The sequence below is a fragment of the Erpetoichthys calabaricus genome, chromosome 11 (genome assembly GCF_900747795.2).
Source record: "Erpetoichthys calabaricus chromosome 11, fErpCal1.3, whole genome shotgun sequence".
Taxonomy (NCBI): Eukaryota; Metazoa; Chordata; class Cladistia; order Polypteriformes; family Polypteridae; genus Erpetoichthys; species Erpetoichthys calabaricus.
Window position 1 is genome coordinate 43,228,917 of NC_041404.2, and position 20,019 is coordinate 43,248,935.

Consider the following 20,019-nt stretch of genomic DNA (forward strand, 5'->3'; position numbering starts at 1 on the left):
TTTTGGAACACCTGTACACCTCATTATCCATTGCATTATTTTTTCAGCCAATCATGTGGCAGCATTTCTATACATAGAATTATGCAGATACTGGTCAGGAGCTTCAGATAGTTTTGGCATCAAACATCCAAATGGGGAAAAAATGTGATCTCAGTGATATTGACCATAGCATGATTATTGATGCCTGAGGCCAGGTTTCAGTATTTCTGTAACTGCTGATCTTCTGGGATTTTCACACACAGCAAACTTTAGACTTTACTCAGAATACAGCAAAAAAAAAACATCCACTTAGCAGCAATTCTGTTGATGAAACGCTTTGTTGATGTGAAAGATCAGAGGAGAATGGCCGGATCGGTTTGAGCTGAAAGAAAGGCTACAGTAACTCAAATAACCATTCTGTACAATTGTGGTGAGCAGAAAAGTTTCTAGAATGCAAAACACATTAAACATATAGGAACATGGCATGCAGCAACAGCAGAAGACCACGTCAGGTTCCACTCCTGTCAGACAAGAGCAAAAAGCTGAGGATGTAATGGGCAAAGGATCACCAAAAGCTGGAGAGTTGAAGACTGGAAAAACATAGCCTGGTCTAATGAATCTCGATTTCTGCCAAGGCACTCAAATAGTAGGGTCAGAATTTGGCAATAACAGCATGAAAGTACAGTTTGCACCTAACCTGTCTTAATAATAATGATAATAATATTAATAATACATTTTATTTACACAGTGCCTTTCCCACGCTCAAGTCTTTCTTTAACAGTCCAAACTGGTTGTGGTGTGTAATGGTGGGGGGAATGTTTGGGGTTTTTTTTTGGCAAATTTTGCATCTGTTAATTCTAACAAATTATGGTCATTCATTATCAAACTACATTAAAGATTAAAGGGATTATCAGAGAAGGAATTGAAAAGAAAATATTGCTATACACAAATGACATGGTACTGTATATATCAGATGTACAGACATTTTTATCATTAGGCTTTAATCCACTAGCAGAACTTCAAAAGATATCTAGAGTTAAAATTGATTTGAATAAAAGTGTGCTTTTTCCAATGAACTGTCTAGCACACCGTACTAGACAGGACATAAACCAGTTTATTTTATCAAAACGCTTTAAATATATAAGAGTTAACATCACAAGTAAATATAAAAATTTTTACCAACACAATTTTATTATCAGCATAGAAAAAATTTTAAAAGATGTCAACAAATGGTACAACCTCTATCTCATATTAGCAGGGAGAATCAGTACGATCAAGATGAATATCCTTTCCAGGCATCTATTTCTTGCTCAGAGCATCCCTACATACATTAATAAATCATTTTTTAAGTAAATAGACTCAATTATAACTTCTTTTATCTGGAATTTGACTCGTAAATACATTCAAAGGGCAACTCTGGTAATACCTAAAGCAGAAGGTGGCATGGCACTACCTTTCAATTTTATTACTGGGCCACAAATATACAAGTGATAAAGACCTGGAAATTGGCACAAATTGATGAATTTACTCCAGCCATTTCGGTACTTTATATGCACTGCTTTGTGCTCCAGTTAATACTTTTTTTTATCAATATACCAATAATCCAATTGTCCACCAATCATTCAGAATGTGGAACCAATGCAGGATGTACCTCAAAGCAGAGAAATTTTTATTTGTTGCTCTTCTACATGAGAATTACCTTTTTCAAGCATCTCAAATCTACACTGTATTCAATCTTTGGAAATAATCCTGGAATAAAACACTTAAAGAACTGGATATCATTTTTTTTTTTTTGCATCTTATGAACAGTTATGCTTCAAATGTAACTTCCCTGAATTGCATTTTTTCCATTACTTTTAAATTAGAAAGTTAGCTAAAAGAAACTTACCCAATTTTCCACACCTCTCACACATTTCTATTCCAGAAGAAATACTGGTCAGTTTTAAACACTATGACAGCAGCTCAACAATATATAAAAACATCTTCAAGAATCTTTCCTTCAAAGATTTTAGGGTACAGTGGCAAAATGATCTTTCACTTAATATGTCAGAAAAGTAGTGGAAGGCAGTCATGCATAGAATACACTCTAGCTGTATATGTGGAAACCATTAAACAATTCAACTTCAAATCTTTCATTAATCACATTTATCTAATTTAACATTTTTCAAAGTGTATCCAGGGCAAGATCCAACCTATGAGCTTTGCAATCTATCTCCAGCCTTACTAGGAAACATACTGTATATTGGGATTGCAGCAAATTAACATAATTTTGGAGAAAAATGTTTGAATGCTAAACAGACAGTCTTGGTGTCACAATCACCCTTAACCCATTAACAGCTCTGTTTGGTGTACTTTCATGATGGACTTAAAGTGGAGAAGGATAAATTGATTACCCTATACTATACTTGACAAATATTACCCTATACTTCATTACTGGCATGTAAACGTAACTTGCTTAACTGGAAGAATCCCATTCCACCTGTCATGTCAGTGGATAACTGATGTTTAATGCTATCTGAAATTTTTTAAAGAAAAAAAAACAGATTCTTGTTTAGAGGATTTGTTCCAAACTTTATTAAAATATGGGAAGATTTATTTGATACAATTTTAGAAAACGCATTCATATCTTAAAAAAAAACAAACAGATTTCCTTTTTATTCCTCCTCTTGGCTCTCCTCTCTTTCTCCTGGATGCGGGTTGAATACAGGTTTGATTTTTTTTCTGTTCCCGCTTTCTTTAACTTTCTGATTTTTTTCTAGTTTCACTATGAAGTAATTTGTTGTATATGTTCGACTTGATTGTTTGCAATGTTATCTTCTTAAAATAAAATTAATAAATATACATTTAAAATTAAATTACCAATCAATCCTCACTTGAATGTCATGTCTTGTTTGACAGTTGTTGCTGATAGTGTGCATTCATAATGGTTACCATTTAGCCAGCTTTGAATAGGTACTTCCATCATGATAATGCACCATGTCACAAAGCAAAAGTTGTCTCCAACTGGTTTTGTGAATATGACAATGAGTTCAGTGGTCTTCAGTGGCCTTTCCAGTCATTAGTTTTGAATCCAATACAACACCTTTCAGATGTGGCAATATGGGAGATTTGCAGCATGAAGGTACAGCTGACCAATCTGCAGTAATTGTGTTTAGGCACTCATGTCAATGGGCCAAAATCTCAAAGGAATGTTTCCAACATCTGGTGGAATCCTAGCCACAATGAACTGAAGCTATATTGACAGCAAAAGGAAGCCTGGTATTAGTATAGTGCTCCTAATAATTTGCCTGTCAAGTGTATATTGGGTATTAAATAAATATTTCAACCAAAAATAATATTTTTTATATGCTACTTATTTCATGAAGTTTGTAGTGATGGCTGAGGAAAAATTTTAATCTCATATTTTCATGCAGAGTGGAGAGAAAAACAAATAGTACATAATAGAAGCCAATAGTGGCCAGTTCTGTACAATGGAAAATAATGTGAAAACCCTTTTCGAATTGAAGACAGGACTTCTGACCAGCCAATGATGGGTAAAGGTGGGTTTTCAGTTCAGAAAGTCATTCTCATGAAAGTTTATGTTTCCTGTTTATGATGTCCACAGATAATTCTGGAAGCATTAATTTAGCAATATTTTAGAAAAAACAAGTATGTGTTTTACATATTTTGAGCACAGAACAGCATATCTGCCACTTTATTAACTTTTTTTTCATGGATGTTTTTTAACATCATTTGCCATTCTATTATTCTATTACATTGTAAGCAATTTTCTCTCCATTCTGCATGAAAAAAAAATTACATCATAAATACATGTATTTCTTGGCTATCACTACAGACTACATGGGGTAATTAACTAAACAATATAATTTCTGGGTGAAATATTCATTTACATTTAAAGGTAATGAGTGATGGTGAAATACAAGTTACCTTTAATAATAATAAATTACATTTATATAGCACTTTTCTCAGTACTCAAAGCGCTATCCACACAGGGAAGAACCGGGATGTGAACCCACAATCTTCTTACTGCAAAGCAGCAGCACTACCACTGTGCCACCTTGTCTATAGATTAACATAAAGTGAAGAAATTACTATAATGATGTTGGTCAATTATTATCAAATAATCATCTAAGCTTTATTCAAAAAGAAAATATTAAACAATTGTATTAACTTCCAGATACTTCAGCAAACAAGAGGTGCACATACCTGTATGTAGTTATCTGGTCATTCTATATTTTGGAGTCTACACTTTTCTGCATAGTTTGCTCATGTACATTACTCTTTGGAGAATACGTGATATGAGTGTGTCCGTTGCAAAGAAGGTCAAATGAATAGAAAAATCTCCCCAAGTGTAATTATTTACATTAATGTCAAAATTGAGTCATTTTGTATTGTCACACAAGTCATGCATGTTCAGAAATTATAAATTGGTCTTTTATCATCATAAATTACATTATAATATCAGTAAGTGTGACAAATTGGCACAGTGGATTATGCTTTTGGCCTCTGTCTTAAATGTACAGAGATGTAGATTTAAGATCCAGGATAGCCACTGCCTGTACAGAGTTATTCATCCTCATGGATTTTCTCCTGGTTCTTCTACATACCAAAAAAGTGTTAAGGTTATGTTGATTAATGTGTCTCAATGTGAATGGATGTGTGCATTAACTCTTTCAGGGTTGATTTTTGTTTTCCTTTTCTCCCAGAGCTGAATATTTTTCCCAAAACCTAAATTTTCTGAAAAGCACATAAAGCAACAGTTTTTCACATGTATCAATGTAAAACATCTGTTGCTGCATGCAGTGCCTTATTTCAGCAATTTAGCCATCTCTGGCTGCCGTGACAGTGTCAGCAGCTGCATGAGGATGGCATCGGTAGAACAGAGCATAGCTGATTCCGGTACCTCACTTTTGTTTAAGTTCTCAATCTCCAGACCACCTGCACCAAAACTGGAGTCGGACAAGTCAGAGTCCAATTCAAAATAATAAAATACACGTAAAACGTCACCCACTGACTATTTTGCTTTGTGCATTCACTTTGCTTTGTCGCTAGATGTTGATGTCATTCTAGAGATTGTTTATGCTACTCACACACATGCAGGGATTCGACATTCCTCCTAGAAGGGACAGTCTACCTATAAAGCAATGGTGAGTTTTGTCAATGTTTATAGCTGATTATCACCGTCTACCCATGGATGTCGACTTCAGTCATCATCTGCCCTCCACCCTGTTGTCGACAAAAGTCAACATCCACCCTAAAAGAGTTAATGTGAAATCAGAGTGACTGATTCTGCATCCAAAATTTGTTTCTGCCTTTTGCTCAATGCAACTGGCTTCAGCTTCTGCACTCACAACACTGTATTGGGAAAAGTTTAGAAAAAATATTGATGGAAGGAGTATTACACTGTCATCATCTTGGGCTTTATATTCAGATTTTCCTCTGCCAAGCAAAAACCTGTAAACCCAGGCTCTGACTGTTTTCAGTTTTATTCATATTCATTTTCTTTTCAAAGATCCATCCATCCATTATCCAACCTGCTATATAGTAAAGATTTTGAAACTACTTTTGAAATGTCTCTACATGATTGCCTTCTGCTTTGTATGTGGAATTCTTTCTGCCCTGATATTGCCTCAACAAGACTGAAGTGTTTCCACAGTTTTTACAGAAAATTAGAAATTCTTACCCCATACCTGCATGTCCTTTTTGGACAATTGTTTTAATTGTTTTATTATGCAAATTAGAAAACATTTTAAAATATAGAAAAAGAAAATGAAATGAATTATATTATAAACTATAGTGGTGGTATCGTAGCACTACACCCTCTGAACAAGAAGTCCAAGATTCAATTGCCAAGTTCTTCCTGCATGGAGTTTTCATGTCTCCTCCATGTCTGTGTGGTTTTCCTCTGAGTGCTCCCATTTTCTTCCACAGTCCAAAGACATTTGTGGATTGTGCTAAATTGGTCCTTGTTGAGTGTGTTCACTCTGCAAAGACTGGTGCAGTTTCCAGGGATTGTTAAACTACAAAAAGATTTAATCCAGCAGAACAAAATTATGTAGTACTGCCTGAGTGTTGTGGAAGAAAGACGCAGAGGAAGACAGGAGTGCAATTAATCAATGTTAGCTTATTAAAAAAATTAATAAACATCTGAGTAGCAAGTATGGAGCTTTCTGCTTGTAAGTCAGAAAGACTCCCACTTCCCCATCTTCAGGCTGCTTATATAGTTTTTTACCTCTCTGTGCCCTTTTCCAAAATATTTTTACACTTGCTTCAGTGCTTTAGTGTTTCCTCTTTTTGCAAGCTTTTTTGTCTATGTCATCACATTTTTATTTTTATTCCAAGACAGTGAACAGTCTTTTGCTAACAGTTGCTTTTAGGAAGTTACAAAACATTCTTTTGTTAACAGTTGTTGTCACCTCACTTTAAATATTCTTGCTTACACACACACTTATATTAGTCAATTGCTTATATCAGTATATCAATATCAGTACATTAATAATGCATATGTTGTAGCATTGTATTATATATTATAGCTTTCAAAGTGTACATACCGAATAAAATAATTTTAAAACAGGTTGGAATAAGGCCAGATTGATGCCCTAAGCACAGCCCAACCATTGTGTATCCTATATGTCCTTCCTTTGCTTAACTGATGATACATTAAGATTTAATAAGTGCTGAAGGTAAAATATGAAATTAAAAATTTGGTTTTCTATGAAACCATCCCCCTGACCTGACCCCACCACTCTATTGAATATAAACTTACGGGAAGGAATGACTAACAAAAATATTTTAACTTCAAAGTTAAAAAATCATAACATACAGTATACGAATCTTTTACCTGTTGTTTTAACGTTTTGCAGTATTGTTTACAGTAACCTTTGATCTTTTGCAAATCAATGCCTTTTTGCTTCAGAAATATGATTTTACATTGTGGAGGGCGGCCGGGTCCCATGCCCGGCCGGGATGCCTTTTCTAGTTATGTTCCGAGGGAGCAGCCATGGGCTCCTCAGTACCTCCCCCGGGATGCTTGGTGGCAGCCTCCCTGGTTGACGATTAATGCCTCAGTTTCCTGCAGGGTTCCATGGGAGATTGGGTTCTCCACAACCCTGAGGGAATCTGGGGTGGCCGCCAGGGGCTGCTGCATGGATCTCAGAGCCAACATGGACACCTCTACAGCCCCGCCTGGAAGTGCAATTAGCAACAGGTGATCAAGCACCTGGAGCACTTCCGGGTGGACTATAAAAAGGGCCAGCATCCACCACTCAGGAGCCAGAATCAGGAGGAAGAGGACGAGGTTGTCTGGGAGGAGTGGTGGTGCCAAGGTGGAGAGTTGTATTGTTGAGATTAAGTGCTTTTGGGACTGTGTTGTGGCTGGGGGGTTCACGGGGAAGATGTGCCCTCCAGCTGAAGAAAATAAAATCTGTGTTGTGTTTTTACGTGTGCCTCTGTGTGAGTCTGTGCTGGGTCGGGCGCTATATAGTGCCTTTATCACAATACCTTGTTCAGTAAAGTGTACCTTTTTTATGTGAAAAGTCAATTCATGGAATAAATAAAATAATGTGCTTAAAGATCCATTATGTAAATCAGCTGATGGGTTAAATGCCAGCTACAGCCAGCCATCTATGTTTACACTCAATGGAAGTGAAACTCTTATACAATGAAATAGAAACAAATGCGATATCTTATGACAAACCAAACCTTTAAACTTTTGTTACTCAACACTCCAAGCATTTTTTTACAATGCATAACATAGCAGATAAAGACAACTTCAAAAAAATTGACTAAAGTCGACCATGTTAATGAAAGACTTCAGTTTGCCATAAGAATCTATATATTTTGCGTAATCTCTAATAGAGTGCTGATTATAAAGCTTCAGAGAGCTGGAAATAGCAAATAACCAAAATAAATATCTAAGATTTTTTTTTATAAACTAATAGAATTAAACTCAAGTCAATGTTTGAGAACTACTGAGTGTTTGTTTTGTCTAGTAAAAAAAAATGTAGGATGAATAGAATTTTACCTGTAGTGCTGGAAAATTGCATTTTTGCTGAACATGCTCAAGCAATCACATCAGATGGGAGAATGTTATGAGAGTGAAGTTGAAATCTTAAACTTTGTCCTCGTGAAAGGTGAAAAAATAAACCAGAAAATTACTATCATATTTATGGTAATGGAAATTATAGTAAGAATCTACAGTGTCACATGTATGAAAATAACATTTCATGAAACAGTCAATATATATTATGGAGAAAATGACTTTTTTGTAAAGGGCAACTGGAGTAGTAAGCAAACACTTAACCTATTGTATGACAAAATTTCTTTAGACTCAAAAAAGAAACATTTGTATGGTTCTGCTCCAAAAAACTTAGTCACACATTAAAAAGGTTCATTTCAGAGAACATTTTGGAAATTTCATTTCAAACTGGAAAATAGGCAGAGAACAAAATGAAATAATAACATAATAATTTAAATTAATCACATAAATTCAGTGACAATGAGAAAATATTAGAAATTTGTTGATTAACTACATTTTGAGAAATAAAGCATGCTAAGCCAAAAAAAAAAAAAAAACAGAAGCAAATTAACAGCATTCACATTAAGCCAAACACTTGAAAGAGCACAAAGTGGTAGATTCAAATGGCTGGCTTATACAGTAGGAAGCTTACACTGAACTGCATTTAAATATTTAATTTGACACAATATTTCTATACACCAGACTATGCTGCAGAAACAAATAAAATGAATACAATATTTGGTTATTTTGTTGAAACTCCTGATTATAAATCAACAGATATTAAGCACAGATTCTGTAATGTTCTAGTGAGACCAAGACTGGAGTACCTTCTGTCACAATGCAAACAAAAAGATATAACTGCACTAGAAACTATTCCAAGAAGAGAAGGCAACTAACGAACCCTACCCTACTCCATTAGAATCAGGACAATTGTTTTCATTCGGTTAGAGGGGAGGTGTGGTGACATAGTACTTAATGCAGCCTCGTACTCCAAAGTGTCATGTCTGAGGTGTTTACATGTTCTCTCTAAGTCTGTTAGGCAGGAATTTCTTCATGTTGTTCTAAAAGATGCCTACCAGGCCTCTGTTTTATTTACTTTTAACATTTTAAAATTTAATAACAATAATTAATGAATGAATTACATTTATGTAACACTTTTCTAACTGCTCAAATCATTGTACATAGACCAGCGGTTCTTAAACTGTGGGGCGCGCCCCCTATGTTGCCATATGTGGCGTAATTTCACTATTCATAGGGAAATTTTAAACTTGTAGAGGTGTATCGGCAGCAAAAAATATAGGAATACATTTTATTAGGGTTTCAAAAAAACGTTAGGGGGGTGCGATTAAAACTGTTATGAAAACTCGGGTCATAAATACTTGAAGGTTGAGAAATGCTGCCATAGACAATGCTGAGCCAATTCAACTACTACCGATGTGTAGCATCCACCTGGATGATGCAAAGGCAGCTAGTTTACTACCTGATAGGTGGAGAAGGGAGAAAATTAAAGACAGTGTCACAATGGGTAACTTAGCCAGTACACTCTGCTCAGTTTAAAAGATCTCCAGGGATTTTTCATGACAACAGAGAGTCTCATCCTATGGATGACACCATTTTTACAGCACAGTGCCCTTCACTGCACTTGGGGATATGGCTCCACACACAGATCAGAGGGTACATACCCAATATTATTGTCTAACCAACACCTCTTACAGCAGTAACCCAGGTTTTCTTCTGGTTGGTCATCAATCCAAGTATTTGCCAAACTCAAACATGTTGAGCTATACATGGATTACCTCTTCTAAAATGCAGTATATCACAAACCATGCCCCTTTCATTCACATAGGTGGGGAAGGGGGGCTAATTGTGCTGATTATGATTTTTTTGTATTTTAAAAAGTTGTGTTTTATGTATTATAATGAGATCATTAAGCAAAATAAAACTTAAATATAGAATTATAGAAATGAGATGTTAAATTAAACTGTGTATAAAACTGCAGGAGAATGTATATTAAAAGTATGCATTACATTTGGTAGTGAAAAATTCAATTTAACACAATGACATACTGTAAAACCAGTACACATTGACAGGCCTTGTCACTCCTAAAGAACAATTACATTTCTTAACATTGAAAAATCTGCTGTACTGTATACACCTTTTACATCACACTCTCCAAACTAGTTTTTTTTTAATAACATAACATGCTCTTTGTTGAGAATCTGAAGTAGAAGCCTGCTTTTTAAAAGTTCATATGTAGTCTTCAGCCATTCTTGTTTTATCCTGAATGCTAATAACATGTTACTAGGCTGATTTGCAAATCTAAATGGATCCATTATCAGTGAGTTTGGAAATGTGAGAGATTCGCCTGCCATTGAATGATATGTCTCTTGACCTACAGTGCATACAGTACAAAAAGGATTAGCACAGTTAACTATGACCCTGCTAAATAACAGAGTTCAGAAAATATATGGACACAAAATTTCATGGATGCATGTCTCTACTGACCCGCTGTTCAGCTGATTACGTTGGACACCACACGTTATCCTGAAACTTATTACAAACACACCTGATCTACAGAATACTACTGTGGGGCAATAAGGTCTAGGAAAATAGATCAATTTTTATTATTTATGGTAAATTGAACATGAATTATAGGTATGTTTCAAAATTTAATGTGTAGTTATTGTTCATTTTAAGGATAAGTGACGATGGTTCTGCACCTAGACACTGTTGCATATAATCTTAGTGTGAAGTGCCTATTTGGTTATACTTCACTGTGGACAGTCTTAATCAGTCTAAATGCTCACATTAAAATTAATATTTTTTCAATAATAGATTAAAGTGTGTTGTCTCTTTTACAACTAAATTGATCTAAGTGTATAATGGAAATGTTCCATTTATAATATTTGGCATGAATACAATCCGTGTATAAACATGCAGTCATTATCCATCCATCCATTTTCCAACCCGCTGAATCCGAACACAGGGTCACGGGGGTCTGCTGGAGCCAATCCCAGCCAACACAGGGCTCAAGGCAGGAAACAAACCCCGGGCAGGGCGCTACCCACCGCAGGGCACACACAGACACACACACCAAGCACACACTAGGCACAATTTAGGATCGCCAATGCACCCAACCTGTATGTCTTTGGACTGTGGGAGGAAACCGGAGCACCCGGAGGAAACCCACGCAGACACGGGGAGAACATGCAGTCATTAGAATGACATAAATATGTAATAATACCTTTAGGAAATCTTTATCAGAAACGTTAAAAGTATATGTTTAATCATTTGTCCAAGGTAATTTTCTTTTAAATATTAAACTTGATTAAACGTTGATAAAAAAAAAAAAATCAATATATTAAATGTTACTGTTACAGCCTTACCTGAATCGGTGTGTCGGCTAATTCGCTTATCGTTCCCTGCTCCGAATTCCTCTCCAAACTTGACACAATGAAGCCAGTTCCATTGGGCATTGACTGCCTCACCAGCATTTTTCCTTTTCTTGATTCCGCTAAAAGCACGCTGTGCCAGTAAGCGTCGCTCGAATATAAAGTCGAGTGTGCCGGCAGGTCGGAAATCATTGAATCCCTTTGGCCGTAACAGCTAATCCGATTTGTCGACTTTGTGCTGTCCTCAGATGGATTATGATGGCATTTAAGCGCAATGCAGATGAGTAAAGTTAAAAGAAACAGGAGTGAAACAGAACCGAGACCGATCATCAAATATACGTTTAAAGATGATAAATAATCCGTCCCTTCCTCATCATTTAGAGTCAGAACATCTTCAACCTTTGGGTCAAATCTGGATATTAGGACTGTGACTGTCGATGACAATGAAGGATTGCCATTGTCCCGGGCTTGAATCACAAGTCTTTGCTTGGAAGAGTCTCGAAGACCAAAGCGTCTTCTGGTTCGAAGTTCCCCAGTATATTGGTTTAATGTAAATAATGTCTGGTCAGTAACTTGAAGCAAGTGATAAGTAATTCGTGAATTCTGAACCGAGTCGTCATCAATTGCTATAACTTTGGTTACTAAATATCCTTCTTCAGCCGAACTAGGAATCGTGTCGCTAACTATTGATCCATGAGGGCGCCAAGGTGAAACAATAACCGGTGTGTTATCGTTTTCATCAAGAACATTTATCTTCACAGTCACACTGCTGCTTAGCTGAGGACTGCCAGAGTCTTTAGCTACCAAATCAAACGTATAAAATGTCTGTTTTTCATAGTCGAAAGACTGCAGTGAGTAAATATTTCCGTTGTCCCGATTGATGGAAAAATAGTTTCTGAAGGTGTTATTGAATTCATATTTTTCTTGTATGGAATATTTCAGAGCTCCGTTTAGATTTGCGTCAGGATCCTTTGCAGTAATGGAACACAGCAAAGTGCCAGGGATATTGTTTTCTGGAATTACAATTTCGTATGAAGCACGTGAAAATGATGGTGCGTTGTCATTTACATCCAACAGATTTAAAGAAATTGTTTTATTGTTGGAGAGAGGAGGCGTTCCTTCATCCTTGACGATAATAGTGATATTAAAGCTAGATGTTCTTTCTCTATCCAAAAGGTCCGCAGTCACCAAAGCAAAAACATTATCCATGGTTTGCTGAAGTTTAAACTCATCATTTTTTGATATATGAGGTTTAACTTTCCCATTGTTTCCAGAGTCCAAATCTGTGACACTAAAGAGGGCAATGACTGTGCCTATGGGTACATCTTCAGATACTGAACTCTGCGATGAGGCAATAATGATTTCAGGCGGATTGTCATTGCTGTCAATGATTTTTATTATTACATTGCAGTGTCCAGTCATAGGATTTGGCCCGTTATCTTTTGCCTGTACAAATAACTCATATTGAGAAGATTGTTCGAAATCCAGTATTTCATTAACACTGAGCTCACCAGTCCTCGAATTCAAATGAAATTTCATTTGGGCCTCCTCAGAGGTGTGAGGATTAAATGAATATAATAACTCGGCATTTGAGCCTTCATCAGCGTCTTTCGCGATCAGTGTAATAAAACTAGTTCCTATTAATGTATTTTCTGAAACCTCTACTTCATAAATCTGTCTTTCAAATTTTGGAGCATTGTCGTTTTCATCAAGTATAGTAACCGTGATATTAATCGCGCCTGATAATGAGGGTAACCCACAATCTATAGCCGTTAGAATTAAATTGTGCACCGCTTGCTGCTCTCTGTCCAGTGCCTCCTTGATTAGTAAATCAGCAGAAACAGAGCTGTCTTTCCAAGTTCTCATGCTGATTTCAAAATATACATTTTCACTGAGTTTATAATTACACACTGAGTTATTACCAACATCAGGGTCCACGGCCTTCACCAACAAAAACCTTTCATCTTTTAACTTCGATTCTGAAATGTTAATTCGACTTTCGCTAAAAGGAAATCTCGGGGCATTGTCGTTTACATCCAAGATTTCTACCTCAACGCTAAACATCTGCAGTGGATTTTCCAGTAAGGCCTCCAGATTAAGAACGCAGTCGTCTTTAAAGGCGCAAATATTTTCTCGGTCGATTTTTTCTTTAATAAATAACTGTCCGTTTATTTTGTTAACATCCAGATAATTCTTTCCACTCCCCAAAGCAATACGTAACCCCCGTTTATACAGATTACTGGTGTCTACACCAATATCTGAAGCTATATTTCCAATTATTGTTCCTTTCTGCATTTCTTCGGGAACAGAATAATGGACTTTTAAGCAAAATATGCTCGCTGTTTTACAGAAAATTAAAAAAATGTTTACTAACCTCTGCATCTCCATAAGTACAACTAAATATATGTATAAAATATCAAATATGGATGATCTCTCCGCTGAATTTCCTTTTCAGAGAATTTGGAGAAAATAACTACCATGCCTTTGTTCTGCTACTGCTTCAAAAGCATATTTTCCTTTTAGGATTAGTCAACAGCGACACTGTGAGGCTAAATAAGATATACTTTCCAACCAAAAAAAATACATAAAAATAAAATGTACCTAGATTTACTGTTTTTTCGTGGTTTTTACCTATATTTTAGTACTGACAACTTTATTTAAATAAGTTAAAAATATATTCTTAGTCCAGAAGTAATAGCGTGGAAACATCAATTGTATTTGATTGTATCATTGGACACACAGAGGCATCTTTGAACAAATTACAATTAATATGTTTAAATGTAAGCTGATACTTTCACATGGGATATAAATATTTTCTTATGCAATTAATAACATTATGGTAAATCTGGTTTGGGAGGCTTAAGTTTATTTTTCACTTTTAATTTCATAAAGTTAATAAATAAAATGTATCTATTACTATCATGTCTTCAGATTAATTCACACAGCTTGACTTTGATCAGGTTATTTTTGATGAAGTGTATTATTATGTACCTAAATAGTATACTGTGCTATTCCTGCCACGTGCAAAAGTTCGCTGACGACACTGCTATTGTGGGCTGCATCAGGAGTGGGCAGGAAGAGGAGTATAGGGACCTAATCAAGGACTTTGTTAAATGGTGCGACTCAAACCACCTACACCTGAACACCAGCAAAACAAAACAGCTGGTGGTGGATTTTAGGAGGACCAGGCCCCTCATGGATCCCGTGATCATCAGAGGTGACTGTGTGCAGAGGGTGCAGACCTATAAATACCTGGGAGTGCAGCTGGATGATAAATTGAACCGGACTGCCAATACTGATTCTCTGTGCAAGAGAGGACAGAGCTGACTATACTTCCTTAGAAGGTTGGTGTCTTTCAACATCTGCAATAAGATGCTGCAGATGTTCTATCAGACGGTTGTGGTGAGTGCCCTCTTCTACGCAGTGGTGTGCTGGGGAGGCAGCATAAAGAAGAGGGACACCTCATGCCTGGACAAACTGGTAAGGAAGGCAGGCTCTATTGTAGGCACGGAGCTGGACAGTTTGACATCTGTGGCAGAGCGACGGACGCTGAGCAGGCTCCTGTCAATCATGGAGAATCCACTGCATCCACTGAACAGGATCATCTCCAGACAGATGAGCAGCTTCAGCGACAGACTGCTGTCACCGTCCTGCTCCACTGACAGACTGAGGAGATCGTTCCTCCACCACACTATGTGACTCTTCAGTTCCGCTTGGGGTGGGGGGTGGGGGGGAATGTTAACATTATACAAAGGTATTGTCTGTTATACCTGCATTTGTATCACTCTTTAATTTAATATTGTTTTTTATCAATATGCTGCTGCTGGAGTATGTGAATTTCCCCTTGGGATTAATAAAGTATCTATCTATCTATCTATCTATCTATCTATCTATCTATCTATCTATCTATCTATCTATCTATCTATCTATCTATCTATCTATCTGTACTCAACAATGTTCTGTATGTTTCCGTTAATTGCAACTCTAAAACTGTTGATTACATGCATAAGTTCACGTAGACTAACAACAAAACAACATGTTTCCTTTCCCTAAGTTTTTTGGGAATATGAGCTAAATTATTTTAACTGTAAAGTAATTATGCTTTATTAAAATAGACCAACTAATCATCCATCCATCCATCCATTTTCCAATCCACTGAATCCAAACACAGGGTCACGGGGGTCTGCCGGAGCCAATCCCAGCCAACACAGGGCACAAGGCAGGGAACCAATCCTGGGCAGGGTGCCAACCCACCGCAGGACACACACAAACACACCCACACACCAAGCACACACTAGGGCCAATTTAGAATCACCAATCCACCTAACCTGCATGTCTGTGGACTGTGGGAGGAAACCGGAGCGCCCGGAGGAAACCCACGCAGACACGGGGAGAACATGCAAACTCCACGCAGGGAGGACCCGGGAAGCGAACCCAGGTCCCCAGATCTCCCAACTGCGAGGCAGCAGCGCTACCCACTGCGCCACCGTGCCGCCCCCAACTAATCATGATTATGGTTAATTAGGGTAAAATGATCAAATGTGGAGTTGTTAAAAGAGAAAATGTTGGACAAAAGCAAACTATAGTAAAGCATCAAAGATGGTAACTTGCCACAGTGGCTGGAACTGCTAAGATCTTCATACTCTTAAAATCAAGCTGGGCATTGCCCTGTTCATCAGTTGGGGTATTTCATAGTATCAGGATTTTCAGCAACTTCCCAAAAATGGTTATATTACATTAATTATTAATTCTCCATTATTTGAGTAAATGCAGGAGTTCGTGTTAGGGTATTATCCATCAAACTAGCACTGTGTCAAAAATTTAGATTTTACCCAGTGCAGAACTAGGCTTGTAAAATAGGTGGATGAAAGAACAATCACACTTTTACTCACACAGGTCAGTTACAGGGCTTTCTAATAGCAATCAACCTACAGAATAAGGTTAAGGCTGGTTCTTCTTTCATTTCCATTACATTTTTTCTAAAATTCTTGAAACTGATTTTGAACTATTTCTGTATAGTGAACTTTTACTTTGTATGTAGAACTTTTGCTGGCCTATAGCTTCTAAATAAAGCTGTAATCATGTCTTGGTTACCAACTTGTTACATGATAAACCTGTACTTAAATCTTTGTTTCTCTGAAAGCCATTTTTAAAAACCTTCATTGACTGCTTTTTTGTAGTTAATTTTGAGAATTAGAAAACATCTACAAAATTTAGAAAGACTAAAATAAAATATTTGTACAACAAAAAGTAAATTGTATCACCAGGGAAATTCACACATACACAAAGAACAAATATATTTCCAAAACTATCTAGATGACAATTTAAAATGGCCTATGTAAATGTTTAGAGACATTATTAAAAAGACTTAATCAAGCTACATGAAAATTTAAAAAAGAGGAATACCATAAGTTGAAAACGAAACATAAAGGGTAGAGAGAGAAAGACGTGAAAAACACACAATCAACTGTAATCCAAACAGAAGGAAACTCTTCCTTCTCCAGCAAAAAAAAAGAAAAAATTTAAAATTTAAAAGCCTCACCAAGAAAATAGAAAACTAATAACATGAACATTTCTACTTATTTACAAGGAAAACAATGCCTTAGGCAGGGGTGTCGAACTCCGGGCCTGGAGGGCCGCAGTGGCTACAGGTTTTCATTCTAACCCTTTTCCTAATCAGTGAGCAGTTTTCACTGCTAATTAATTCCTTTTCCCTTCATTTCAATAGCCCTGTTTTTAAGGATTCAGTCCTCTGAATTGATTTGTTTCTTCATTAAATGGCAGCCAAACAGAAATGAGATGTGAAATGAGTCAACAGATGAACAGCAAAACTGGGATTTTAAACTCCAATCAATTTCGCTCCAAACAGTCTCTTAATGAGAAGCTGATTCTTGATGTTAATTAAGTCCGTTATTTAATTCAATGGCTTGTTGCTGCTCTCATTCTGCCACAGCAGACATTTCTAAAACTGTTTATTTTCTGTTTTTTCTCAGAACATCGTCAAAATGTTTTGGTGACCTGAGAGACCAACCTTACTGAGACCTTCACCTTTCTTTATTTTCAGATATTGTGTGATGGGCACAGGTGAGCTGGTCATATGGTGGCTTGTTTGTCTCATTATTGTTTGGTTACTAATTAAGGAAAAAGAGACAACTAATGGGCCTGAGTCAAGTTAATTAAAACTAAAGCAAAAGAAGTTAATTAGCAGTAAAAACGGCTCACAAATGAATAAGATGGTTACAATGAAAACATGCAGCTACTGCGGCCCTCGAGGATCGGAGTTCGACACCTGTGCCTTTGAGAGATGCAAAAGTGAGCTCTGTGCTTAAGAACTGGTCCAGTGACTACGTGCATTTAAATCTTGCCAAGCCATAGATCCTAGTAGAATTCTGTGGAGTCAGAAAGCACAAAACATTTTACCTTTATTAAATTGATCAAGCAATGACTTGGGAGAACACCACAATGACAGGAAAGCTGGAAATGTGACACCATGAAGTCCACAAGAAGACATACAAAAGGAATAATATTGCCTCATCTACCTCCTATATAAATTTATAGAAATTACGTTATTTGGAAGACTGTGCCTGACAATAACATTCAAAACAGCTTTAGTTTTGTACAGGAAGAGCCTGCAAAACAAATTAGTTTCCTTTTGAAAAGGTGATTTAAATAGCAGAACAGATGGAGAAAGAAATGCAAAATACATTCAAAAATCATCTGCTTTTAATATTCACCAAAAATTAATATTGAATCTGGAAGCAATTGGTATCAAAAATGCCTTATAAAATTAAGTTTCTGGCTGGTAAAGACACTAGAGATGAATTGAACTAATAGGAGTATCATGCTCCATATGTGGTAAAGACATCACCTGCAGTGTCTTCAATACCACCTAGCCATCCCTGTTAAGGGGTAAGTCCAGAAATATGCAGGCGGACGAGCCTATAGTGCTCAGGATGAAACACAATCTGTCAGTTTGTGAGGCACAAGGACTGTGTTTCTGATAGAGATGTGAGCAATACCAACAGCCCACAAGGAACAGTCCTGTCACCTTTTCTCTTCACCCAGTACACCACCAGGTCACGTCACTTGCAGAAATGTTGGGATCAGTTTCTTAGTGCAGTTAGAATTTTCTACAACTTAACTTCAACCAAACCAAGAAAATGGTTATTAATTTCTGCCAGAGCAAAGAGCATCTGCTCAATCATTAGATGTAAAGCTGGTGCGTTGCTAAAAGCATTTGGGGGTCCACATCAAATTCAGCCGAGACTGTATTGTGAGGCAGAAGAACTATATTAGAATGGGCAGAGCAGACTTTTTTCTTTCAGGAAACTGTGCTCCTTTAATACAGGTAATGGCTTTCTTCATTGAATCTATAACTCTGTAATGAGCACTGTGTTTCTCTGTTGTTGAGAGCTGTTGCTAACTATGTGCTAGCATCGCCCCCATCAGTTGTTTGCAGCCTCACCCCTTCCAGGAGCAGGCCGATATAACTGGGAAGCCAAGATGTGGAGGTTGACTTTTCACTCAAGCAACTTAATAAGATGGATCTCGCTATAACTGCCTATGAGACATGCGAAGAACACCCAATTACTTTGCTTTATGTTCTATAGCACTATATTATGTTGTTGAACTTCCAGTTGTAAATGGGATTGGGGCCAGGTTGGCACCACAAAGATTAAATTGTGTCTGGTGATTCTCTCAGATGACACTATGCTGTGGTGGGCTATGTCAGTAACATCGCTTCAAGAGAGACCCAACAAAGTTTAAATTTATATTATTAAACAAATTGCAGTGCAATGGAAAAAAAAATTAAATTTGTTGATGACTTGGAGAGATAATAAATATTAAGCAAGAAGAACTGAACAATATTCACATTGAAGAAAGCATTTGTAAAAGTACACACTGCTACATTCAAATAAAAGAAACATAAATTTTAAATACAAATGCTGGCATATAGGAAACTTCTCTATTAGAAGTCTTACTCATCTACTTAGACCAAACATTACAAATCTATGCACAGAAATGTTTTTTAAATATCAATCAAGGGAAGTTAAGCTCAGACTCCATAAAGTGCAAGTGAGACCATAATTGGAGTGACATTTTTTAACAGTGCCACTGAAACAGATGCACTAAAGAGTATACTAAGGATGAAAACTAAGTATCAATTTGTAATAAGCCATGTCCTACTTTGGCATGCTGAGGAAATTCTGTCTCTTTAGTATTTAACAGAAAAGTATGGTAGCACAGCATGGCCTCCAATTTCAGTGCTTGAACTCCCAGCCCAATCACTGCCTTAGCGGAGTGAATATTCTCATTTTTCATGTACATTTTCCTACCACATCCTAAATACCCTCAGGTTTTCATAATCTGCTGTTTCTTTTTTAATTCTTCTTAAGTTATCCTTGATCTCCAAAAATAATTAAGACAGAGGCCTCAGGGTTTGGAGACCATGAAATTTAATGGTTACGTTTATTTCCTATTTGATGCATTTTTAGCATTGTTTAAAGTAAATCATTTCCCCGTGTGATGCTATTTTTTTTTTTTTGTAAATTGCAATTTCATTTTTAATCTGAAAAAAAAATAAATATAGAATTATGCATATGCTTTGGCTGGAAATAAGATATTAAATAA

General features: G+C 36.6%; 1 protein-coding gene across 13 annotated transcripts in view; it reads right to left on the reverse strand.

The window, feature by feature from the left end:
• LOC114661297 (protocadherin-10-like) overlaps positions 1–20,019 on the reverse strand; it is a 287,170-nt gene that overhangs the window by 127,652 nt on the left and 139,499 nt on the right. The window contains exon 1 of one of the 13 annotated variants that reach the window (XM_051933727.1): positions 11,383–13,878. The exons of the other annotated variants lie outside the window; for them this stretch is intronic. Coding sequence (XP_051789687.1) covers positions 11,383–13,776 — 2,394 coding nt within the window. The 5' untranslated portion in view covers positions 13,777–13,878. Of the gene's footprint in view, positions 1–11,382; positions 13,879–20,019 lie in introns of those variants that run through there. 13 annotated transcript variants of the gene reach the window in all.